Source organism: Rhinichthys klamathensis, unplaced genomic scaffold (genome assembly GCF_029890125.1).
Source record: "Rhinichthys klamathensis goyatoka isolate OS25496 unplaced genomic scaffold, OSU_Roscu_1.1 h1tg000487l_1, whole genome shotgun sequence".
Lineage (NCBI taxonomy): Eukaryota > Metazoa > Chordata > Actinopteri > Cypriniformes > Leuciscidae > Rhinichthys > Rhinichthys klamathensis.
The window spans coordinates 1,942,602-1,969,478 of record NW_026606974.1 but is presented as its reverse complement, the minus strand read 5'-3'; the positions used below and the strand labels follow the sequence as shown (position 1 = coordinate 1,969,478).

The 26,877-nt window shown below is 39.8% G+C and overlaps 1 protein-coding gene across 1 annotated transcript in view; it reads right to left on the bottom strand.

The window, feature by feature from the left end:
- Positions 1–26,877, bottom strand: part of oxct1a (3-oxoacid CoA transferase 1a) — a 76,351-nt gene that overhangs the window by 46,403 nt on the left and 3,071 nt on the right. The window contains exons 4-7 of the mRNA XM_056237531.1: positions 12,253–12,388; positions 11,937–12,086; positions 11,681–11,787; positions 9,783–9,843 (exon numbers count right to left, since the gene is read on the bottom strand). Of these exons, the coding sequence (XP_056093506.1) occupies positions 9,783–9,843; positions 11,681–11,787; positions 11,937–12,086; positions 12,253–12,388 (454 nt within the window). The remainder of the gene's footprint in view (positions 1–9,782; positions 9,844–11,680; positions 11,788–11,936; positions 12,087–12,252; positions 12,389–26,877) is intronic.

Below are 26,877 nucleotides of genomic sequence, written 5' to 3'. Positions count from 1 at the left end.
CCTTGGTAAGCATAAGAGTAGTTTCAAAAACTTTTGAACGGTAGCGCAGTTTCACACATCCAACTAGGAACACTCAAAATACACATACACTGTTTCAAGAAAATTGATGAAATAAGTCTGGTAATGGACACCGGGCCAGATGACAGTTCAGTGTCAGACATTTCTTTACTGCTCTGTATCATCATCTATCATCAGCTCTCTGTCTGCCATCCATTACAGCTGAAAAACATACTATACAGTGTAGGTGAAACTGCCCCTGAAAATGTTAAAAATGCCTTCCATTGTGTCAGAGATGTAAGAAAAAGCTTTTATTCTGAATTCAGAGATATAGATATTGCCTTTTCAGTTGCTTTTCCACACAGCATTGATATGGACCCTTCAGGGAACAATAAACCTGTCACATATAAGCAGCCTGATTGAGGAGGGTTTGCCCTGCAAATGGGAAAATGTTAACCTATCTCTCTTTGGAGACTAGAGGATATGAGCAAAGGGAATGAAGTGCTGACAGCTTATCGAGACTTAAACTTTCCAAAACCACTAATCTTGAAGTCAAGAAGTTTATAAAACTGGCTGAAGGGACATTTTTGCATTTAAGTCAGGATTTATCCTCAAAAGGAGATGTCTAGCAGAATGTTTGCTTTACTCTTTTTATAATCATCACCAAAATCGTCATCAATCAACAGAAACTCCAAAAAGCACGATAAAGGTAGTCTATACTAATGATTAATCTTTCATTTGTGCATATTATAATATTTGTATATTCAAATTTGGCACTTGTAACCAGTTACCAGAAACACAAGAGCTAATAGCATACTTGTGATTAATATTTAATTTGTGCAATTTTAATATTTGCATATTCAAATTTTGCATTTGTAACCAATAACGTATAATATTATTAATATACCAAACCTAGTGATTAATTACTACTCCATACTAGTTATTCATATTTCAGTTGCACAATTTTAATATTTGCATATTCAAATTTCGCACTTGTAACCAGTTACAATCTACAGAAGAAACAATGGCATTCACCATTAATAACAAACATAGGGCCAGATTTACTAAACAGGGAAAATTCCAAAAAAGCGCAGGTGGGAGTGGAAAGTTCTGCGGGTGATTTACTTATGATGCTCAAATTAAAGAACACAGACGCAGCAGGATCATTTCCATAATGACCAACGCAATCTACAGAGAGCAGCGCAAAGTAGCATCTGGTTTAAGACATGCTTTTTTTGGGGCGGTAAATAATGGTGCAAATACCAGTTAATTGACTAGCGCAAACCTTAGTAAATCACCTTGCGTGATTCATTTAAATACTCTCCTCCCATAAATTTTGCATCTGAAAGGGAAAGTCCTACAAATGCATGTGCAATAAGGTCAGCCGCAAAAATAACCCTGTCCACGCCTTTTCAGCGCAAATTTTTCACTGCGTGTCTTTAGTAAATCCTGACAGTAGATTTTAACACCAAAATAGGGTTTGAGCAGGCGGGTCTAGTATGGAGCTTCTAATACTCCATACTATTGATTAACTGTAGATTTTTGTTATTTGCATATTGAGATCTCTCAATTGAACCAATGGCATTTTCCATTATTAATAACAAACCTGGTGTGGGAACACCTTTCACTTTCATTAAGGACAAGATAACTTTGTTTGTTAAACTTTGTTTGTTTCATAGAACAAAGAAAATCATTTTAATTTCGATTTTTGGATGAACTTTGTGATCAGTAATTGTCAAGTATGTCTCATTTTGCAAAAACACGTTTTCCTCCACATCCTCCCGTGTTGAATTTCGCTGTCGTACCTGTTGTGGTGTTGTGTGTGATAACAGCACAAAGCCCCACACGCAGTTTCACAGGCAGCGCCGCTGCGATCTAAGAGAGCAGCTTAGCACTCCTTTAAAGAGCAAAAATAAGCTCTTAAAATACTGAATAAAAATCTGAGACTCAGAATAAGGGCTCAGGGGACAAAACAATTTGCCGAGAACCAAATCGATGCGCCCAAAGCACGTTTAAGCCCTGCAGATGTGCACAAACAGACAACAAAAGCCAGGCATCCCAAGTATCCGACAGACCAGCGTAACTTTAGCTGTCCGATCCAATACGCTTGTGCATCGTACATAGAGGGGAATTACCTGAAATTGCTGCATTTTACAACTGTGTCCTCTACATGGGGCACCATTAGAGAGGGCAAAACGATGAACCTAGATTGAGCGGTGTTGTTGTCATGGTTACCACTGGTGGCATTTGGCGTTTTATCACTAGTCCGGGCTGTGCAGTGCAGAGAGTGATTGAAGGGCTCAGGCTTCCAGACGGCCTAAGGGTTTAATGCGGAGCACAAAATGAAATCTGTAGGAGTTAACAACACTTTCTCTGGAGAGTTCGGAGCCTCATTAACCCTTCACATACACAGTTACCATATACAGTAGGATTCAAAACAGACCATATTGGTTAAAGGAACAGTGCATCCAAAAAAAATGTAATCTGGCATTATTTGTTCAACCTCAAACCAGTCCAAATCTGTATGCTGTTATTATTTAAAATTATCATTCGTTTAAAGATTTAATTGAATTTTTGGGGTGAACTGATCCATTAAAGTGACAATAAGAGAGGTGAATAGTGCTTTGCATTGCTGTATATTATATTATGTTAAAAGTTAAAGCTGCAGTCCGTAGCTTTTTTGGGGTTAAAAATTATCCAAAATACATAACCAGCCAGTGTTCAAAACTATCTGCTTGCCTTAGCTCGATTCAAAGCGGTAAGCTTGTAATTATGTTTTTAATTCCAGTGGTACTGGTGGATTTCCGCGGGAGATTCGAGCATGTCTTTGCGTCATTACGTCACATCTGTACACATAAAGAAGGAGTCTCGGCTAGAAGGCTGGTGAGGATGTTGGAGGTGGAGATTTATAGCCTTTTCTCACAGCACTTGATATAATTAAACTTATCAATTTGATGGCAGATCCAGAAAGGTTCAAACGACAATCACCAGTGACAACTAGAGATTCACCCGCTGTAAAATGCAAAAGACTTCGTTCGGACTTCGGAGTGGCTACAGAAAAAAGAGACTGCAACCGGACCCATGCGAAAACAAGGATACATATCGGAAGGACATTACAAGTAGTCACGCAATGCTGACGTTGTTAACATTAACAATTTGAGAACAAAGTATAATTTGCACGGTTTTGCGTGATATGATAAGCAATTGTTAGATTTAATCAGCGCGATTTATTGCAATTTCAGAACCAGAACAAAAGTGGATGTTTCTTACTTGTTCAGATGACATTTTCCGTTGAAAATTCTTATGTTGGTCATACTTCCAAAAAGAATCATCTGTGATTCTGAATGACAGTATCTACACCGGCGCGGCGCGGTGACTGACAGCCTCACACTCTCCTCAAACATTGTGTTCATCCACGCTGTGCCGTGTCGAAAGCACAACTCACGTAAAGTTGATAATTCCGCGAATGACTGCAATTGCAGATTTCGAACAGAGATGGCGACAAAGAGGAAAAACGCCGGACTGCAGCTTTAAAGGGTTAGTTCACCCAAAATTATTCCATAATACTCACTCTTAAGACATCTTAGGTGTATGAATTACTTTTATGTTGGATGGATGCACTTTTTTGGGCTTCAAAATCTCAGTTACTACTCACTCCCATTATAAAGCTTGGAAGAGCCAGGATATTTTTAAAAATAAAACTGGCTGAAAGAAGAAAGTCATATACACCTAGGATGGCTTGAGGGTGAGGAAATAATTTTTGGGTGAACTAACCCTTTAATATTAATATTAGTTTATATTATATAGTACTATAAATGAGGAATATGCAGGTTTTTTTAACTATAACTATATGATTACATATCATATGAGATGATACTATACACCACATCTCTATATGTATACTCAAGCAGCCCTCAGGACAAAACTCTGAAGCAGCGTTTGGTCTTCAATGGAAATGAAAATAAGCTTGATGTCACATAGAAAGAAGGAAAAAAGGGATACAAAATCCTTGAGGGATACAGAGGAACCTTTTTTTTCCAAGGGTTTGTTCTTTTTTTGGACTGTGAGCCTTGTCAAAGCCGGTTAAATCTGCAGAAGCTGATGGGCACATGTTGTTATGAAACAGTTAGTGTGTCTCGATCAGAAACATGAAGTGAGTGTATGCTACATATCGCTAATCTGGCAGGTAGCTAAAAATGATTACGTGTTTATTTTTACAAGTCTCACTTCATTTCAAGTGCCAAGCATAAGCAACAGACGGCACACGAATAAACGGTAATCTTCAAAAATAGTTGAGACAAATCCAAAAATCCAATGAGGGCATGAACAGCACTAAGCTAACAATGTGATAAACACAAAACAAGGTATGTTTGAATATACTGAGGATACATTTTGTGTAGTAGTTACAGTCTTGTCTATTTTCTAAATGTTAAAAAAACTATCCCTTCTCCAGATGTTTCAGCTCAGTATGAGTATGTTAGAGGAAACCCAGCCTATCAGCACCATGCACCTTGAGGGGCCGCCAACCCGGAGCTAAATACAATTACCACTTCACTCAAATGGCCCTTAAGGGGAATATACACCAACTAAAGAGAAGGGGACCTCTAAAGATACAGGTAAGTTTTAAAAAGTTATTTATCGACATGTAGCACATTTTCATAAAATTGCTGTAATCTATGCCAAGGGCCGTGATAAACCAGAATTCAGCCTTTAAATAAACTAACATAGCAATCTACAATAAACACAGTTGATTATCATACAGTATATGTACATACATATATATACACTCACCGGCCACTTTATTAGGTACCCCATGCTAGTAACGGGTTGGACCCCCTTTTGCCTTCAGAACTGCCTCAATTCTTCGTGGCATAGATTCAACAAGGTGCTGGAAGCATTCCTCAGGGAGTTTGGTCCATATTGACATGATGGCATCACACAGTTGCCGCAGATTTGTCGGCTGCACATCCATGATGCGAATCTCCCGTTCCACCACATCCCAAAGATGCTCTATTGGGTTGAGATCTGGTGACTGTGGAGGCCATTTTAGTACAGTGAACTCATTGTCATGTTCAAGAAACCAATTTGAAATGATTAGAGCTTTGTGACATGGTGGAAGTAGCCATCAGAGGATGGGTACATGGTGGCCATAAAGGGATGGACATGGTCAGAAACAATGCTCAGGTAGGCCGTGGCATTTAAACGATGCCCAATTGGCACTAAGGGGCCTAAAGTGTGCCAGGAAAACATCCCCCACACCATTACACCACCACCACCAGCCTGCACAGTGGTAACAAGGCATGATGGTTCCATGTTCTCATTCTGTTTACGCCAAATTCTGACTCTAACATCTGAATGTCTCAACAAAAATCGAGACTCATCAGACCAGGCAACATTTTTCCAGTCTTCAACTGTTCAATTTTGGTGAGCTCTTGCAAATTGTAGCCTCTTTTTCCTATTTGTAGTGGAGATGAGTGGTACCCGGTGGAGTCTTCTGCTGTTGTAGCCCATCCGCCTCAAGGTTGTGCGTGTTGTGGCTTCACAAATGCTTTGCTGCATACCTCGGTTGTAACGAGTGGTTATTTCAGTCACTGTTGCCCTTCTATCAGCTCGAACCAGTCTGGCCATTCTCCTCTGACCTCTGGCATCAACAAGGCATTTCCGCCCACAGAACTGCCGCTCACTGGATGTTTTTTCTTTTTCGGACCATTCTCTGTAAACCCTAGAGATGGTTGTGCGTGAAAATCCCAGTAGATTAGCAGTTTCTGAAATACTCAGACCAGCCCTTCTGGCACCAACAATCATGCCACGTTCAAAGTCACTCAAATCACCTTTCTTCCCCATACTGATGCTCGGTTTGAACTGCAGGAGATTGTCTTGACCATGTCTACATGCCTAAATGCACTGAGTTGCCGCCATGTGATTGGCTGCTTAGAAATTAAGTGTTAACGAGCAGTTGGACAGGTGTACCTAATAAAGTGGCCGGTGAGTATATATATATATATATATATATATATATATATATATATATATGTTATAAAAAAAATTGTTGTCATAAACCATCACCCTCGTACAATATATGTATGCATACATACATACATATGAAAGCCATTGTGTAATTCGCACCCTGGTCCTGTCCAGTAACTGTGCAGAATAATAACAGAAAATCTTTACATAAAGAAATACTCAAATATTCTACTAGGAGGTTATTTGATTGAAATAGGACTGAAAAAAATCAACACTATGACCTACTGGCTTCACATTTAGCAATATCCCTGATCTCGCTCACAACGCCCCAGCTGTCGTACTCGCACTGGTAATTTATGTGCAACAAACCAAAAGCAAAATCAGCGTTTTGAAATTGGACAGAGGGAGGAGGAGAGATAATACCTTTGAGCACGAATTTCATCAATAACCAATTAGCCCCATCCTGAAAAACTCATTTCATGCAACATGTCGTTTCAACAAAATTTGAAAAAGAACAGATCGGTACCTTTACAGCCAATGTGACTAGCAAATATGGCCTTGTTTGAACTAACTTCCCTCGAATCCCACATTGCTCTGGGCCTCATTGTACCTGCGATAACAGGATAACTGGAATATGCCACGGATCTGCTGTGCAGGCTTCTGTCGCCTGGCAACCAGCTGGCCGAATCGATTTCGCCTGCTTTATTATTATTATTTTTTAGCAATCTGCATTTCCTTTGGTTAATGCTAATGATCCGTTCTTTTTAATTCATTAGGAAAATGGCAGCTTTTTAGACACACAGCTATCAGATATCCTGTTAATTAGGACGCGGTCTGTTTTATAACAAGAGGAAATAAGGTGTCTGTTTCCTCCAGTGGCATCAGTATTTCCAGCGCCTGGCTCTGACAGGCACCAGGAACGCTTCTCTCGAAACGCTGAGCCATTGGCAAGCCTCATCAGCCAGCCAATTGAGAGGAAATAATTCAACGTGGCTGCTGCGTTTTGGCAGATTATAACTGGATGATCATAAAACACTGTCTTCCTTCCAAGCAGCTAAATATGGCCTCAGCTACTTTGGAGAGAAAATCAGATGTCAGAAAGTAAAGGAAATGCTGAAGCTATAAAATATAGTGCACTCCACAGACAAATAACATATGAAAACACACAAAAAAAGGGAAGGGGGATACAGGTAAAGGGCTGAACCAAATGACAGTCTATTTGAAGTAAAACATGGGACAGAGTTTAAGCTGGCTACAATCAAGCACTCCGTAATAAGCTTATCAAGGACTGTAAGTATGATTTTCATATGCAGGTACAGGATGGTTCTGTCTGGGAAAATAGATGTGCTTGCAAAAACTGGGTCACAACCACTATGCTCTCAAAATGCATTTGCACAAGATTTCCACCATATTAAACTAGTATAGACTTCAATTGACTACTTAATTGATTTTTAATCACATTAATTACATGGTTTACTAATAAATGATAACCGATATAAATATTTGCTGAGAAAATCCCTAAATTAATATAATTCAACGACACTTTTGCAGACAATTAAAGCATTAAAGTATATGCTTTTTGATAAAGCATAAGCATATTCTTGATAAAGAAAATGCCTTTTGATAAGTCTTTTGTTCGTAGCTGCGCGTTTTGAACAAAGGCTTAGATAAAAGCATATTTGATATGCAGGCAAGTGTTTGAAAAGCGCTCTTGATAGAAAGGAAATGAAAAAGGAGTGAATGGGGGAAAAAACTTCAAAGATCTAGATGAAACCAACAGTTTATTTTTGTTAATGTGAAAAACAATGATAAAATGAAATGCAGGAGGGGGGAATTGAATTTATAGTATGGACAACATGATATATGCACAAGCTTTTAAACCTGCAATAATGCATCCAAACAGGATCTGACAGAAGCACATGGGCAGAAGTCATGCGCGTCACACGTGGCTGCTGTAACGTAGCGCAGCGCACGAAAATATAATAATATAACGTCTTTAATATAATAATCCACAAAAGTATACAGGAGAGGCTCTGGGGAAACCATTGGTGGTGGTTGAGGAGATTCCCCCCTTCCATATGTGAAGCGCTTTGAGGTCCCAGAAAAAGCGCTATATAAATGTAATGAATTATTATTATTAAAAAGACATAGAAGAACATTAATAATGTTAATGCTGCCTGTGATAAATCAATTAATGCTAATTCATATGATTCAATTGCATGAAAGTTATTTTTAATCAAAACTATTTACAAAATTAAATGTGTGAATCATAATAGGATTTAAATATATTAATATAACAGTAGTAGCTGATTCCATTCATCTGACTCGTACCAACTGTATTTTATTCATATTAATGTTGTGCTGTCTAATATTTTTCTGGGGAGCTTTTTTTCTCTCTCCATGATTTTTTTATTAGAAACAATGAGGAAAGAGTAGTATGTTTAAAAGAGCAGCACTTTTGTAACATTATAAATGTCTTTACTGTCATTTTGGATCAATTTAATGTGTCCTTGCCGAAAAACCTTTTAAAACAGGTGAGACAGACATGACACCTGCAGTAACCCAAATGACTGTTTTCTTTTCTCATCCCCAGACAACAGGGATGGCAGTGAGTCAATCTTTATTCTGAGTGAGTTGGCACCACAAACAACATCTTAACCAGTCAGAGGCAGAATGCAAGATACACACTGTTGCTCAGCACTCAGCCAACTGATTTATTCTCCTAGCAGGACGGCTTTCATCACCAGATGCACAAACATTGAAAAAGGTCTTTAACCATTACTGTGTTCAGAGAACTGATAAGCTTATCTTTAGTGGGACCGCAATAACCGTATTGTCAGAGGATACTGGCCACTAATAACTGCTCATATTGCTGTGCAGCCACAATAAAGATTGAAAACCAGACAAATAAAAGCTCTAATGCGCTGATAGCATCCGACGCAATTGTAGCAGAAGACAATTAAAGAATCTGAGTGAGCTAAAAGTCTTCCTTCCTGATGATAGTACTATTGGTAGACAGATAGTGAAGTGTGAAGACTAGTTACAGAAATATCTGCTCAAATGGTTCAAATTCAGTAGTTATTGTTTCACATTGTAAACCATTTCAAACCAAGGCTGCTAGAGAAAGAACAGTGCTGATGGAAGATCAGATTCATTAATGGAGTTTGTTCATGGCTACTGAAAATGCCTTTTGATAAGTCTTTTGTTCGTAGCTGCGCGTTTTGAACAAAGGCTTAGATAAAAGCATATTTGATATGCAGGCAAGTGTTTGAAAAGCGCTCTTGATAGAAAGGAAATGAAAAAGGAGTGAATGGGGGAAAAAACTTCAAAGATCTAGATGAAACCAACAGTTTATTTTTGTTAATGTGAAAAACAATGATAAAATGAAATGCAGGAGGGGGGAATTGAATTTATAGTATGGACAACATGATATATGCACAAGCTTTTAAACCTGCAATAATGCATCCAAACAGGATCTGACAGAAGCACATGGGCAGAAGTCATGCGCGTCACACGTGGCTGCTGTAACGTAGCGCAGCGCACGAAAATATAATAATATAACGTCTTTAATATAATAATCCACAAAAGTATACAGGAGAGGCTCTGGGGAAACCACAACCACATAAGGTAGATGACACAGAACTGAGTAAACTGAGGGCTTAAATAAACGCAGAGATTGTTAATGTAACACACAACACCTGCGTAACTCAATTAATGACTATGGTAACAGACAAGGTAAGGAGAAACTGGCAAACAGAAAACAATGAGGTCTGAACCAAACTAAACTGCATAACCCTGACAATGTGGTATTCACCTACCTCCACAATTGTGATCTTGGCTGCCTTGCACATGGGCTGGTTGAAGTTCCGCGCTGTTTTCCTGTTAAAAAAGTACATGCTAAGCAATAAATTTTTTAAAAACAACTTCAGACATGTAGAGCTGAGGTGGAACTGTATTGATACATGTATCAATGTTCTTTCCTCTATTTAAGAGCCACTGATAATTAAATATGGTGAAATGAGCCAGAATGACAAGCTATTAAAAATCAGTCCAGAACCATTGACAAAAACAATGGTACCGCTTTATTTCAATAGTCCACTTCAGAGATTCCACTAACTACAAGTAACTGTGTAACTACATGTCAACTAACAACAGTCATTAGAAACTTTCTGCTTAACATCTGCTAACTCTTTATTTGTATAGTCCAAAACAGACATTCTACTGACAAAGTAACTTTGCAAGTACATGTCAACTTATTCTAAAATTATTAACCCTAATAGTCTACTAATACTCTAAGAGTTAGTTGATATGTAGTTATTGAGAGTTAGTTGACATGTAGTCGTTACTTAAAGTTACTTATAGTTAATATAATGTCTATAGTGGACTTTTGAAATGAAGTGTAACCAAAACAACTTAGTCATCATCCATATTGGTGCCATCTTCCTAAAAATTTCAACCAAAGCAGAACAAGTGTACAATTTTATGGTAAAGGAAACAGTGCACCCTTGTGGTAAAAAAAAAATACTACACTTACATTTATGTAACGTTGCAAATGGAATTGAGCAATAATAATGTCCTCTCTGTTCAAATCTTTATTGTTTTCAAATCAAATATAACACCATTTTTACCATACACAGCTATTTTATAACACTATTTATAACCCTTTGTATATGGCAACATAACTTTTTTAAAACTTTCTATTCATCAAAGAATCATGAAAAAGGGCATGATGATTTCCACAAAAACATCAAGCAGCTTTAACTGTGTATAATACAGAGCCACTAAACGGATATGGTGAAGGAAAAAATATATGAGATGGAGGAAAAAATATTTGTCAATACTTTTGCTTTCATTCAAAAATATTTTTCCTTCCCCCGAGAAACTTTCTGTTCGCTCGCAAGAGCTCAAAAGGTTTTGCGAGCGAATGCAAAGTTTTTTGGTGGAATTGCCAACGTTTTTGTGAGGGAACGCAAAAGCATTGACTTATTATTTTCCCTCCCATCTCAGATTTTTTCCAGGGGCTCTGTAGTTTTTAGCATTGATAATAATAATAAGAAATGTTTCTTGAGCACCAAATCAGCATATCAGAATGATTTCTGAAGGATCATGTGACACTGAAGACTAGAGAAATGATGCTGAAATGAATACATTTAAGAATAAATTACATTTTAAAATATATTAAAATAGAAAAGAGATATTTCAAAGAGTAACAATACTGATATTACAGTAATAGTATTATTGGTAATATTAGCAATAATATGTATAATATTTCAGTAAATATATTTAATGTACATAAGACACTTTTAAAAATCTTACTGACACTAAATCTCTGCATGGTAGTGCATTTAAAACTAATATTTTTTCTTCTTCTTTAAGTATTTTACCACTATTTTATATCATTGTTTTCTGTGGGTTGTATAATGAATGAAAAAGACTGGGTTTGAAATTACAGCTATTTTAACAGTTTGCCTTGTCTACTGTGTTTAAAGTTTTCTCTAAAATAAGGTACTGTTTCAAAAAGTGTCTCATGTGGCCTTGCCTTCAGTGTGGGTATGTGCTAAATGGAAACAGTAAGGTGAGAGAAAGGTACTATTTTCAGGTTTGGGCAAAACACCAACCACACCAGTGAACATGTGATACTGTTGGGTAAAGGAAAACAACTTCTAGTCCGTCATAAAGTAGAGCTGAACAACCTCAGAAGAACAAGCATTTGTACCTGAAGATGACATTTCCTGCCCTGTCTGCTTTCCAGGCTTTGATCAGGGCAAAGTCACCCGTGATGGCTTTTTCCATGATGAAGTGTCGGCCATTAAATTCCCGCACCTGAAACACGACAGCGGGAGAACATAATAGATCCTATGTCTATTTTTACTGATCGTCACACTTCAGATATTAATAGCAATCAAACCTCATCTGAAACATGCTGTATGACTGCATCACTCAATAAAACTGGAAGATAAGCGACAACTGACCTCTCTGGGTTCACTAGCGATGGCAATGGTTCCGTCCTTGTTGTATTTGATCGGAGATCCGCCCTCTTGGATGAGTGTGCCATAGCCTGTGGCAGTGAAGAAGGCAGGCACACCTGCGCCACCGGCCCTGATCCGCTCCGCGAGCGTGCCCTGCCGTCAACACAGTACAATGGGTAAACAAAACCTTCCTGATTGGATTTTTTTTGGAAGAATGGTACTATAAAATCTTTAGCATACATATACTGGGCAATAAACTTGCCACTGAGAACAAAGGTAAAGTGTTTATTCTGAAGTTACGGGTAAAGGATGGTCTCACCTGTGGGGTCAACTCCACCTCCAGCTCGCCACAGAGATACTGCCTCTCAAACTCCACATTCTCCCCCACATATGATGAGATCATACGCTTGATCTGTTTGGTCCGAAGGAGCAGGCCCAGGCCAAAGTCATCCACCCTGTTTAAAACATACAGAAGATGAAAAACTATAGCTAAATATGTCCTTCTGCAATATATATTTCAATCAATTCGGTGCATACACAACTAATTTATTTTATTATCACTTTATTCAAAAACATACTTTTCCTTATCTGCTACTATTGACGTCACAGATCAGGACAGTCACTAGAGGTGAGACTGTATACTTGGTGACATCGGCAAAATCACGAATTCCTGATGTCATTGTCTTACAGCTCTTGAATGAGTAACCACATGGCATTTACAGCTCAAGTTGATTGGCTCAATTCAACCTGGCTGGGAAACTGACCGCCCATGAACAAAGATGCTAGATTTCAAATTGTATTCCTGGGTTCCTGCACCGTTCAAAAGTTTGGGGTCGGTAAGATTTTTTAAAATGTTTTTGAAAGAAGTCTCTTAGGTTCGCCAAGGCTGCATTAATTTGGTTAAAAATACAGTAAAAACTGTAATTTTGTGAAATAGTATTACAATTTAAATAGCTGTTTTTTATTTTTAATTTTAATACATTTTGAAATGTAATTTATTCCTGTGATAGCAAAGCTGAGTTTTCAGCAGCCAGTCTTCAGTGTCATATTATCCTTCAGAAATCATTCTAATATGCTGATTTGATTATTATAAATGTTGAAAACAGTTGTGTTGCTTAATATTTTTGTGGATACTGTGAAGCAGTTTTTCAGGGTTATTTGAAGAATAGAAAGTTCAAAAGAACATTTATTTAAAAATAGAATTTATTTGTAACAGAAAATATCATTACTGTCACTTTTGAACAATTTAATGCATCCTTTCTGAATAAATGTATTAATTCTTTCAAAAAAGAAAAGAAAAAAAGTTGGTTTGAATCTACAAACTTTCTGTTGCAAATCTTGATTGTTAACCACTAGGCACACCACCTTCAGATAATGCCTAACTGCAAACAAACAAATATACATTTCCAGAAAACCAATGTCCAATTTAGGTTGAACTATTGTTGGAAAAGTAGCACTTATTCCCTAAATTGGTCTAAATCCAGTGTCCAATGAGCATTCTGTAGCAAACAGGTCATTAAAATTCAGAACACGCAAGAATACAGAGACAAAGGACACAAAACTCCATTTTACTGCAAGAAACATATGAAACGTCTTACAGCTCTCTCATACCTCCTCAATTCGGTGTGTGCGGTGGCTTGGCACAGTTACAGAAGCAGTGACTCAAAACTGATTTTGTCATTCATTAACAAATAGCATGACTTATTGAGACTTGAAAGGCACTGAGGTATGAAAATGTTGGCTAGCTATCCCATTTTTAAAGGCAATCAGTGCAGTAGTGCAGATCTGGACATTTTTAACACTGTTAAAACCAAAGGCTTTCAGGTGAAACATTAGGGGGAAATGTTTGATGAAAGTTAATAGAGACATTTTATAAGTTCAAGTATATTTTCTAGGTTAATTCGATCAACGGGGAGCACAGACTCTTCATGTCACGACTCATTCACTGGACCGAGACAGGTTGCAATTAGATGCATACTGTGTCATGTCATGTTCTCATTAACTCTTCTAATGTGTCTTTTTCACTTTTTCTCCCGCCAGATAAGTGACAAAGGCTTTTTTTAGAGACCAGTTTTAAGAGAAGTTATCAAGGCCATATACTGTATATGCTTAGAATTACTGAGGTAAAACGAACTGATTCCAAATTTTCATAAAAAGCACAAAAACATAAGTGATATTACTCAACAGTCAACACAAGTTAATAGTGAGTCACTTAAATTGTAGACAGTGTTGTCAGTTACTTGGTCTATTTTTGCTCTGCAGATGAAAAAAGATCAAAGCAAATCAAAGAAAAACAAACCGTTGTCTATTTCCAAGCAACATACAGCAGTGTTTTGTTCTTGAATTAATTTATTTGAGAAAATTGGTAAAATGAATGATTAACTGATTTACTCATAAAAACAGGCTGCATAGAAATAAGCATACTTCTCTACTAGTAAGCAAAAAACAGTATAGAGACAGAGCGTCAAAAGTCAACAAGTCAGCACACCATTTCTAAGTAATGAGCAACATGTTAAAAGTATCAGCAGGGTTGTTGATGGAAAAATATATAATATAGTCCACTTTTGTGTCCTTAAATGCTTGTTTTTTGGGGTCGACAGCTTTTAAAAACTTATTTCTGGGTTTTTTAGCTTGTTTGCTGTACACCTTGTCAGCTATTAAACATTGTTTTGTTTTTTGTTTTAAGTCAGAAATGACTAGGAGGCAACTTCTCACAATGCAAAGTCAATGGAGACGGTTGGATTGTTTTCCCCCCCCGGTGGAAACAGATATTGAACAGTGGCCAATAACTAATTCAAAACAAGTCAGCACACCATCTCTAAGTAATGAGCAACATTTTATCAGCAGGGTTGTTGATGGAAAAATATATAATATAGTAGTATATAATATAGTCGTGATAAGATGAAATATAACTTTTTAACACTATTATAAAGCTGCAAAGTGTAAGTGCTTTTTGCGTGCCTGTGATTTCACCTATATTTTTTCATAAATTTTGAATAAATTTTAGGGATACACTGATACCACTTTTTCCAGAACGAGTCCGATACCGTTACTTTCATTTTTGGTACACACCGATACCGATACCTGTATTTTCAATGCATTTGTAATTTTTAAATATATTGGGTAGAGAAACCTAAAGAATATAAATCATATTAGTTGGCTTAATTTGTTCATCAAATATATATTTCCTTCAGTTATTTTCAAGCTTAATTAAGCTAAAATGTATTGTATGAGCTTCTGTTACTTTTACTGTTCATTCTATTGTTCAGTCACTATTCAGGAGAGCATGGCTCCTGAGAAAACGTCTTAGGTTACGACTGTAACCTATGTTCCCTGAGAACAGGGAACGGGACAATACGTCATTGACGCTATGGGGGAACGCCTCAGGCGTGACTAGGCATGTGCCGGTATCAAATTTTCATGCTGCGATTAATTGATTGAGCTTTTATCACGGTATACGGTATTATCACGATATTTTAATTGCTCAAGAGAAACAGATGGATTGTGGGTATCAAAAAAAAAAAAAACTTGCATCACAATGTGATTTTCAAAACATATGGTAACTAAACAGAATTTGATTTAGTGACAACATGTTACAATGTTTACATGGTACAATGACTGGTAGGCTACTGTTTGTATTATTCAATTAAATTCTTGGATTTTTTTATTATTATTATTATTATTTTTATCCTTTATTTAACCAGGAAAAAAAAACCTGGTTAAGGATTTGATTTTAATCTTAATTCAATATTGACTCATTTGGATAAATATTAGGTAGGCCACAGTCTGCATGTTAATTTTTCTCAAGAAAAAAATATATCTCACATAATGCTGTAAACACACAGAGAGAAATTAAATATAATGCGGTTTTCATTATAATAACAATTATGTAATGACAAGTAAACATATAATAAATATGTAATATAGTGCACATATTTAGCAAAATACTCCTCGCTATTTTTTCTAGTCAACTAATGTGCTGGTCATTAAATGGCTTTCCTGAGGTAAATGTAACGTTCTGTGACATAAGTTCTGTTCTCTTGCAGTTTTATTGACCTCTTTCCGTGTTTGAAAAACACTGATTGATCGACATTATGTATGAGGCATATACCTTACGGTAAGTTGTACTGTGTCTTTAAATAAAAAGTAATAGATGATCGGTTTACTTGAACTGAGGCGCACCGATCTGTCACAATGGACAGAACCTAAGAGCTGATTTATTTATTTTTTTGTTCATATCAAAAGTAACCTGCTCTGTCTAGTCTGTCGGTGCGTAAAGCGCCTTTCAGACAGGACGCGAAACGCGATTTGCTATTTTGCAAATAAAAAGTTTAACTACTTTGAACTTTGACTCCGGCGTGCTTTGGTCGACGCAGCAACAAAACGTCCCCGCGCGTATTCCGCGTTCTGTCTGAAAGGCGCTTGAGTCTCAAGCTGAATGCGTGAGAGTTTGCAGCCCTGCGGGGGGTAAATCGTCGGAAGCGTTCCTCCTTCCGCCATGCTTCTACTCCATGTCAGGATTGTTTACATTAGACTAGAGTGCGCACTGCCGCCGCATGCACACAGTGCTTGTACATGTGGGGATTGTTTACATCAGAGTGCGCACGTGTTTTGCGCAGCATATACGCAGTGTTTAAGCGGTTGATGGAAAATAAGCTAATGCGCGTTCTAAAAGTCTAAATTCGAATCTATTATTTTTCACGGTATTTTGAAGTGCCCGCGATAACAATATCGTGCATATTCATTACCGCGATTTATCGCATTACCGAATACCGGCACATGCCTAGGCGTGACAGGTGTCTGAAATCAAGTATCAACTCACAGCAATCATGTTGACCGGCGACAGCCCGTGCATCATCAGCTTGAATGATGAGCATGCAACCTGGATGTATAAAAAGGGCGCCTTGAAACCGTGACAACATCCTATTGTCTGAAGGGACTGTTGCAGGCAGGCCCCGAGGTATGGCAGGGAGACGTATTGTCTCGTTCCCTGTTCTCAGGGAACATAGGTTACAGTCGTAACCTAAGACATTCCCTTTCGAAGGGAACTCAACAATACGTCATTGAAGCTACGGGGAACGAAATACCCACGCCACCATACTGAGGCGAGTGCATACCCAAGGGCAGTGACAACTGTCAGAACCAGTAATAGAACACTAAAACCACTCACCCTTAGGTCACGTTGGGCTGTCAGTGACAGCACTCCCTACCGGTCATAGCCCAAGCTAATGAACCAAGAAAACTGCCAGAACATAGTTCATGGGAGGTATATCTGGGCCAGCTCAAAGGCTTAGGACCACAACTTCCTAATAGAAGGGGTCCCTTCTAGGGAGTGTGGCTAGGGGACCCAAGGGACTCCCAGCCAGTCACTATTCAGGAGAGCATGCCTCCTGACATGCCACCAGGCTGGCCTGGTGATCTATAATAAGACGCACAGTCTGGTCATTGCCTGTCTGTCCGAGACAGAGCCTCCGGAAATTGCCTTGGAAGGGCATCCAAAACCGAAGGCCTGCGAAGCTGGCAGAAAACCATTCAGTTCCGGATCACAGAGACGGGACCCCCTGGAGAGTGTGACTCAACCTAAAGAAACGACGGAAGTCGCCCACTCAATCCACGGGTCTACCCAGTGCTCGTTCTGAACACTGACTAAGTAAGAGAGGGATCAAAACCAGGAAGGTCTGCTAAGGGCTTAAGACCTGATGACCCCCTATGTGGGGAGCTCCAGTACATGAGGGCTCATATCAGGAAGGCCGGTGAGGCCTGAAACCTGACGACCACAGCATGTGGAAGCTCATACTCAGGAAGGCCGGGTGAGGCCTGTAACCTGGCGACCACAGTATGTGGGCGCTCATATCAGGAAGGCCGTGAGGCCTGTAACCTGGCGACCACAGTATGTGGGAGCTCATATCAGGAAGGCCGGTGAGGCCTGTAACCTGGCGACCACAGCATGTGGGAGCTCATAACCAGGAAGGCCTGGCGAGGCCTGTAACCTGGCGACCACTGTGTGTGGGAGCTCATATTCAGGAAGGCCTAGTAAGGCCTGTAACCTGATACCCAGTATGTAGGAGCTCATATCAGGAAGGCCGGACAAGGCCTGTAACCTGACAACCACACCATGTGGGGGCTACTTTCAGAAAGGCCATAAATATGGATTTTAGAAAGTACATGAAACAAAAGTGCATGTACTTAGCCATTCCGAATCCAGAAAGGCCCGGATCAGAATGTGGAAGTTAGCTAGAGAAAGGCGTCTGTCGTAGCATACTTCGACGACAGGACGCATCTAGAGTGGGACCCGAGGTGAAAGACCTGGGTCTGGGCCACATAGGAAGGGACCGAAGTGTACAGCGCATGACCCTTACCATAAAAATTGATTTTAGAAAGTACACAAGACGTTCAATCGTGTGACTTCCCATAAGTATGGGTTTAACATGATCAGGAAAGCCAGATGAGGCATGTAACCTGATAGTCATAATGTGTGGGAGCTCACATTTAGGAATGCCTGATGAGGCCTGCAACCTGACATGTGAAAGCTCACAACCACACCCTAGCGACCACAGTGAGTGGGAGTTCACATTCAGGAAGGCCTGGTGAGGCCTGCAACCTGACATGTGACAACTCATATCCAGGAAGGCCGAGGAGGCCTGAAGCCTGGTGACCACTGAATGTGGGAGCTTAATACTCAGGAAGGCGGTGAGGCCTGTAACCTGGCGACCACAGAATGTGGGAGCTCACACTCAGGAAGGCCTAAGAGGCCTGTAACCTGGCGACCACAGTATGTGGGAGCTCATATCAGGAAGGCCGGTGAGGCCTGTAACCTGACCCAGGGGCGTGGTAGCGGGGGGAAAAAGGGTACCGAGGTAGGGGGGGGGCCCTTAGAAGTCGCCGAGCTCAAGTGAAAAGTCCGTCCACGGCGAATCAAGGAGAAAGGTTTTTTCTTTCTCCCCGATGTCAGCCTGGTTGAGCCACAGATGCCTCTCCGTGGCCACCATAGCCGCCATCGCACGGCCGATGGAAACAGCGGACTGTTTGGTGGCCCGGAGAGCCAAATCCGTGGTGCGGCGCAACTCTGCAACCGCGTCAGGGGACAGGCCGGCCCCCTGATCGAGGTCCCGCAGCAGGTCGGCCTGGTAGGCCTGAAGGATGGGCGCGAGGGTGTGCAGAACCGCACCTGCTGCCGTGTACACTCTGCCATTCAAGCGTGATGTAGTCTTAACCCTCTGGGTTCTAAGGTGTTTTTAGGGTCATTGAGATGTTTTGACATGCCCTGACATTTGAGCTTTTTTCAGTTGCTTATAAACATATTAATGGCACAGGTGAAATTACACTCTATTTAGCACAAACATGGCCACCATAGTATATGAGCAACATGTATGTACATATTTGTATTAGGGCTGGGCGGTATGACGGTATACACTCACCTAAAGGATTATTAGGAACACCTGTTCAATTTCTCATTAATGCAATTATCTAATCAACCAATCACATGGCAGTTGCTTCAATGCATTTAGGGGAGTGGTCCTGGTCAAGACAATCTCCTGAACTCCAAACTGAATGTCAGAATGGGAAAGAAAGGTGATTTAAGCAATTTTGAGCGTGGCATGGTTGTTGGTGCCAGACGGGCCGGTCTGAGTATTTCACAATCTGCTCAGTTACTGGGATTTTCACGCACAACCATTTCTAGGGTTTACAAAGAATGGTGTGAAAAGGGAAAAACATCCAGTATGCGGCAGTCCTGTGGGCGAAAATGCCTTGTTGATGCTAGAGGTCAGAGGAGAATGGGCCGACTGATTCAAGCTGATAGAAGAGCAACTTTGACTGAAATAACCACTCGTTACAACCGAGGTATGCAGCAAAGCATTTGTGAAGCCACAACACGCACAACCTTGAGGCGGATGGGCTACAACAGCAGAAGACCCCACCGGGTACCACTCATCTCCACTACAAATAGGAAAAAGAGGCTACAATTTGCAAGAGCTCACCAAAATTGGACAGTTGAAGACTGGAAAAATGTTGCCTGGTCTGATGAGTCATGATTTCTGTTGAGACATTCAGATGGTAGAGTCAGAATTTGGCGTAAACAGAATGAGAACATGGATCCATCATGCCTTGTTACCACTGTGCAGGCTGGTGGTGGTGGTGTAATGGTGTGGGGGATGTTTTCTTGGCACACTTTAGGCCCCTTTGGGCCTAATTGGGCATCGTTTAAATGCCACGGCCTACCTGAGCATTGTTTCTGACCATGTCCATCCCTTTATGGCCACCATGTACCCATCCTCTGATGGCTACTTCCAGCAGGATAATGCACCATGTCACAAAGCTCGAATCATTTCAAATTGGTTTCTTGAACATGACAATGAGTTCACTGTACTAAAATGGCCCCCACAGTCACCAGATCTCAACCCAATAGAGCATCTTTGGGATGTGGTGGAACGGGAGCTTCGTGCCCTGGATGTGCATCCCACAAATCTCCATCAACTGCAAGATGCAATCCTATCAATATGGGCCAACATTTCTAAAGAATACTTTCAGCACCTTGTTGAATCAATGCCACGTAGAATTAAGGCAGTTCTGAAGGCGAAAGGGGGTCAAACACAGTATTAGTATGGTGTTCCTAATAATCCTTTAGGTGAGTGTATATCGTTACCGCGGTAGAAAATGTCAACCGTAACAGATTTTTTTATTCCGTGTATACCGCGACATGTAAATAAGTGGGCGTGGTTAACTCCCGTGCAGCGTGCGTGAGACTGAGACACTGAGATTTATCAAAGAAATATGAAGAAAGCATATCAAGAGGATCCACAAAGGAATTACGTTTTCTAAAGGGTTGTTGTTAACGTGATATTTTCGGGGCAAAAGGCGCAGCAGTCACCTAGAGCAGTGCAGCACCCGTAGGCTACAGTTTAGAGGAGTGCACGCTCGCAACGGGGAAAGCATAAGGCTTACTTGACAACAACAGTTCATATATCAATATCGTAACGAATAGAAATAACCTTAAATAGTCTACAGTTATCTGCATCTTTCCATCTCTAATGTATAGTTACTTTTTAAACACGAAAATCGCATTCAGCATGACACGCAAGCGGTTGCTGTGGTAATAAACAACTGCTTGTTAAAGCGAATGTGTAATCCTGTATCTGAGGCAGAATTACTAAATATGCAGCGCGAGTTATATATTTCTAACTCCAAACAATTGGCCACTGAACCAGCTGATAAAATCTTCCTTTGATTCGATACGGGATTACAACTTGACACTCAAATTAACCGATCACATTTTTCTGATGCAGAAGACGCGCGCGTGCACCCGCACTGAGAGGGAGCGCGGTGTCTCAGTGTTCACCGGGTTATGGTCAAATAATGACAGTTACAAGGTGTGCATAATTTAAACTAGGCTACTTAGTCAACACTAACAGTCGCTGCTGTTCGGTTTTCATACTGCTCTCCTTCTAGTCACTTCTGAACATGATCCAAATAAAAGAAAAATCAAACAAGGTGAAGTACTTTTCATTTCTAAAGTATTTGTGTTTATTTATTATACAAAGCCCTTTTTGTCGATTGTTTTCGAGAATAACTATATATATAAATAACTATATCGTGAAATATATCGTTACCGTGAAATAAAATTAGTCATACTGTGAAACAGAATTTTGGTCATATCGCCCACCCCTAGTTTGTATTTTTGAGAGAATATTGTTTATGCATGGTTACTGAAAAAAACTAAAAATTAAAGTTTCTGAAATAAGGCCACAAAACACATACTAAATATGTGTCCACAAGACTTTTGACTAATGGATGTTGTCGCCTAGAGTTTTTGCTTAAAAATGATCTGAAAATCATCCTGCCTAATCATTCAAATAAAACAATAGATTGTTTTAAATTGTGAAAAATATTTTTTTGTTTGGAAAGGCAATATGCGAATGGGCATGAACGGCCCAACCCCCTCATGAATAATTAGGGGCTTCTCACCAGAGAAGACAAAGACCCGCATAATGAGCCTTTTATTCAGGTGTGCAGTGTTTGGAATAACGCCGTTTAAAAGAAGAAGTAACGGGGTAATCTAACTAATTACTTTTTCCGTCGTTACAACGCCGTTAACGTTACTGGACGTTAAATGCGGTGCGTTACTATGCGTTGATTCATGGGCGTCAGTTTGGTTTGAAATGTGTGGGGGACAGAGACGCATTCGGAAGTGCACTTTCAGAAGTGCTGGGTACAACGACGCAATATACGTAAATATACGGTTAGTAAAAAATATACTAATGTCATAGAACGGATACCTAATACAAATAAATAAAACATATCCAGTTAACTAGCAGAGCATTCATTTAGTTCGCTTTTAAATAAGAGATCTAGCGCTTAAATCTGTTGTTTTTGAGATCCAGCTGAGCGCTCGTGCTGCTGCGATCAGTGTCATGGATACAGTTGTTCTCTTGTGGCTCGCGGCGCGCGCACTCTTCACTCGGACGCGCGCTTCAATCTATCGCCGTTGCGGAGACTATTCATTCCGGTGAAAACACAAAATAAAATGCACACAAACGTGTCCCTGCTTGATCTAGATATATAGATACAGCTATATCTAGGAGCTAAAGTTCAATCTTTAAAAGCACTCCATCTTGTTAAACTGTTTACTTTTTTAATGAAGATAAAGAAATACAGCAGCCTATGTCTTCCAGACTATTTATCTCAGGTTGTTAGAGTTTGTTTGATTTATTTAATTTGCTACAGTTACTGCAAACACACTTTATATTATTTAACCGTTTACTTTTGAAGAAAATACTTGAAGTACAGAATGTCTACCAGACCAGTTGTCTGACATTGGGAGTTTGATTTATTTAATTAAGAATTTGTAGTTTAAAAGTTTACTTTTGTTGTGAACAAAACACTTGGAAGTACAGGTTGTTAACTTGACCAGTTGTCTTAGGTTGAGAGAGTTTGATTTAATTCGCTAGAGTTAAATGCACTTTATATGGTGTAACTGTTTACTTTTCTTACAAAGATAATACTTGAGGTGCAGGATAAACCTCTTGCTGTCTGTCGACGTGCAATAAATATCAAAAGTTACGTACAAACACCTGTCTGTTCTACTCATTTCAACTGACTTGTGAAAACTGCTAAAAAAAAATCCAAATTCTTTGACATATAGCAACTTTTTTTTTAACAGTAACGCAAATAGTTACTTTCCCTGGTAACGAGTTACTTTATTATAGAGTAATTCAGTTACTTTTTGGAACAAGTAGTAGCAAGTAGAGTAACAAGTAGAGTAACTATAACTAATTACTTTTTTAAAGTAACGTTCCCAACACTGCAGGTGTGTCACACAAGAAAACACGCGCACACGCACACACGCACATATATATAAAATCAAAATATAAATGAAAGTCAAAAGCACATTTTTAGTCATACCTGGAAACAAATCCTGTTCAAATAGGTTATATGGGCCATTCTATAGAATTGGTTCAAAGTTAGAGTTGGAAACATCTTGAAAAGAAAATTGTCTTTTTCCATAAATGTCTTTATAAAGTATTATTTTTTAAAGTAGGCCAATACATTTTATCATACATATTTCAAAGTGAAGGATTCATTATTTTGATATAGCGTGCATTGTAACAAACACTATAACAGTTGATTAGTTTATTTTTTACAAAACATACTATATAACATATGAGCAGAATGCAGAAACTATCTAACAAAAGCTTATTTGATGTCTATTTTATAGTAAAAACTTTATAATCTATCTAAAACTAGTCAACGAAATATTGTCTTTTATTTCGTCTGTAACAGTGCGCATCTGTGCATTCGTTCATTCACACACACAGACACCCCGATTCATTTAAACAGTCTTTTTGGTTTTACAGATACTATTCTATATCGCGATTAGAACAGATCTCAGTAGGCTATAGCAATATAGTTTGGATGTGTTCATGTAAAATAATGTAGGAGCGAGAGTGAATGAACGGCACAGATGTTGTTGTAACATCGCGCAACATAGTGTCTGTAAACTGCACAAAGACTGTTTAAATATGAATTGCGTGTCTGTGTGTGAATGAATGAATGAATGACACAGACACGCAATTCATATTTAAACAGTCTTTGTGCAGTTTACAGACACTATTCAATAACGCGATTAGAACAAAGCACTTAAGAATAAATAACTTACTTCATCAGCTGAATCCGTTGCTCCTCGAAATGAACCTACCAGCACTTCTGAGGTAACTTTTTCAGGATTATTAGATAGTATTATTCCTCACAGCGCAGCAAAACGAGGTAAAGTACAAGATTCTTATTAAACTGGATGTTTTATCCAGCTGATGTGGGCGTTGGCATGGCTTGCCTCAACATTTATGTTTGAATAGCGCTCTCAGTGGTCGTGGTCACATTAACACGTCATACGCTATAATTAGCTGAAAGGAAAAAGACTGACATCTCTCTCTTTTCATACAGATTACATAAACTGAGAATAGTTGTTTTTTATATAAATTACTTCATTTAAAAGAAGAGAATTTCAGCTTCATAAAGATAAATCTTTCGTGTCTCTGTGACAAGTATTGACTGAGTTACAGTTCATTTTTCGGACGCGTTTCAGAATGGACTTCACTCACAGAGAGAAGGCAAAACGCGCATCATGTTTATTTTTCTTTATTTGACAAAAAGCACAACACTTTGTTTTTATTGTGAGTATCCACAAATAAAATAGACACTTAACAGGATCGAATGATGTATAACACTTATATGTAAGATCAAAATCAGCAGTGTATTTTGAATCTCTTTTGCACTTATAAGAAAAAGAGTGAGCTGGTATCACTGGCGATACCGCCGACCCCAGAGGGTTAAGCGGCTTGGATGGCAGGGTTGGAGCTCCCAGTGACGAAGACCGACCAGAGGCGAGATAGTTGGCCAACGTCTCGTCCACTGGGGGCATCGACACATACCCGTGCTCCGCGGCCCCATCCACAGCAGCGAAACTAGCCCGCTGATGCAGATGAAGACGTGCGGAGAACGACGTCTCAGAGTGGAGATCGGGAAGGAATGGAAGGCTTGTCCGAGCTGGTGGCTAACGGGTAGGGAGGAACCGATCGTCCAAAATACCACGAGCAGGTTCCTCCCGGACGCGCCTCCACTGCAGCTGCAATCTGTTGGTGGCACGCCCCATAACGTCCACCAACTCAGCGTACACTGGGCAGGAGGGCTGAGATGGTTCAGTCCTAACCAGACTGATATCATCGGCAGCCGACTCCTGCCCGGCCCGAAGAGAACCAGTTACAGACCCATCAGAAAGAGAACGAACCTCCTCTACATCGACCTGTAACTCACCCTCGTCAGCTGGCAGATCATCCGCGAGGTTAACGCCCCTCTCCAGCTGATCTGCCAGCTCCATCTGAGAGCCCCACGAGCTCAAGCGCCGCTGAGCCTCAGCCCGAGCGGGACCGGCACCGCGGGGTTCAGATGCCACGCCCACTTCCCTCGAGAAGTGGGACAGACGAGAGCGGAGAGTTCTGATATAAAAACTCTCACAGTTTGCGCAGGAAGCTCCCTCGCAGTTTGCGCATGCTCTTCTCCCAGGCAGAAAACGCACAGATCGTGTGAATCCTCCGGTGTCAGATATCTGGGACACGGATCGGCATACTTGCGGAAAGAATTTCTCCTCTTCTCTGTACGCTTCATCGTTGATAACTTTCAAACAGACAAAACAGTCCCTGAAGACGAAAGGATGTTGTCACTGTTTTCAAGGCGCCCTTTTTATACATCCAGGTTGCGTGCTTATCATTTGAGCTGATGATGCACAGGCTGTCGCCGGTCAACATGATTGCTGTGAGTTGATACATGATTTCAGACACCTGTCACGCCTGAGGCGTTCCCCCATAGCGTCAATGACGTATTGTTGAGTTCCCTTCGAAAGGGAACCAGGTTGTAACTGGAAGAAGTGTTTGTGAGGCCAACAGGGGGCGCTTACCCTGTGGTCTGTGTGGGTCCTAACACCTCAGTATAGTGACGGTCGGGGACACTATACTGTCAAAAAGCACCGTCCTTCGGATGAGACGTAAAACCGAGGGATCCCTGATATGATTGTAAAGCACTTTGGGTGTACAGTAGTACATATGAAAGCGCTATAAATGCCTCATTCATTCAATTTGTTTGATTAACATTAAAACACAGAAGCAGGTTTATTAGACTGCTCTCCCTTCAAGACCGAATGTATGGATTCCATTTTGAATACACTGTCTACATTCACTTGAGATAACCGACTTTGTTTACTAGCATACTCGCCAAGACGGGCGTTTTTACATAATTTTGTCTGAATTCGTCCATACAAGCACAAGACGTGAAAGAGAATTAAATTCACTATTCACGCGCTGTCTGAGACGATTCTGTGCATACACATGCTTAGACCCAGTGTCCTACTCCTGTGCAAGCAACGCATGCTAATGCCAAACACTGCTGTGACGCAGGTTTCACATTACAGTCTCACTGAGCAGCCTCTCTGTGGTAGACCAGAAGTTTTTTACCACAGAGATTCAGAACTCACAGAACAAGTTACAATAAACAATGCATTCAAGAACAGCGGGCTTCAAACAGTCAAGATGGAAGGGAAACAAATTTCACGTGAATCAGTGGGGAAATTTCTATCAAAAAAATTTCTCTGAGGTTTTCCACAAAACTAACTCTGGAAAAAGGCCAGATGTATTGAATTAAAAAGTGCACTTTTATGAGTTTGATATGCATGTCTGTTTTAAAGGAGTGGACATAAACAAATGGTGTAAAAAAAAAAAAAAAACTTTTATTTGGTTGGCATATTTAACATACACAATATCCTATTTAAGCCTAACTAAAACGATTAGAATGAACTTCATCGCTTTCTTCAACAGCAACCTACACTGGCTTCACTCACTGGTCACGATGGAAATACAAAAAACTCAAAATAACATAACTGGCCCACTCTCAGAGATTA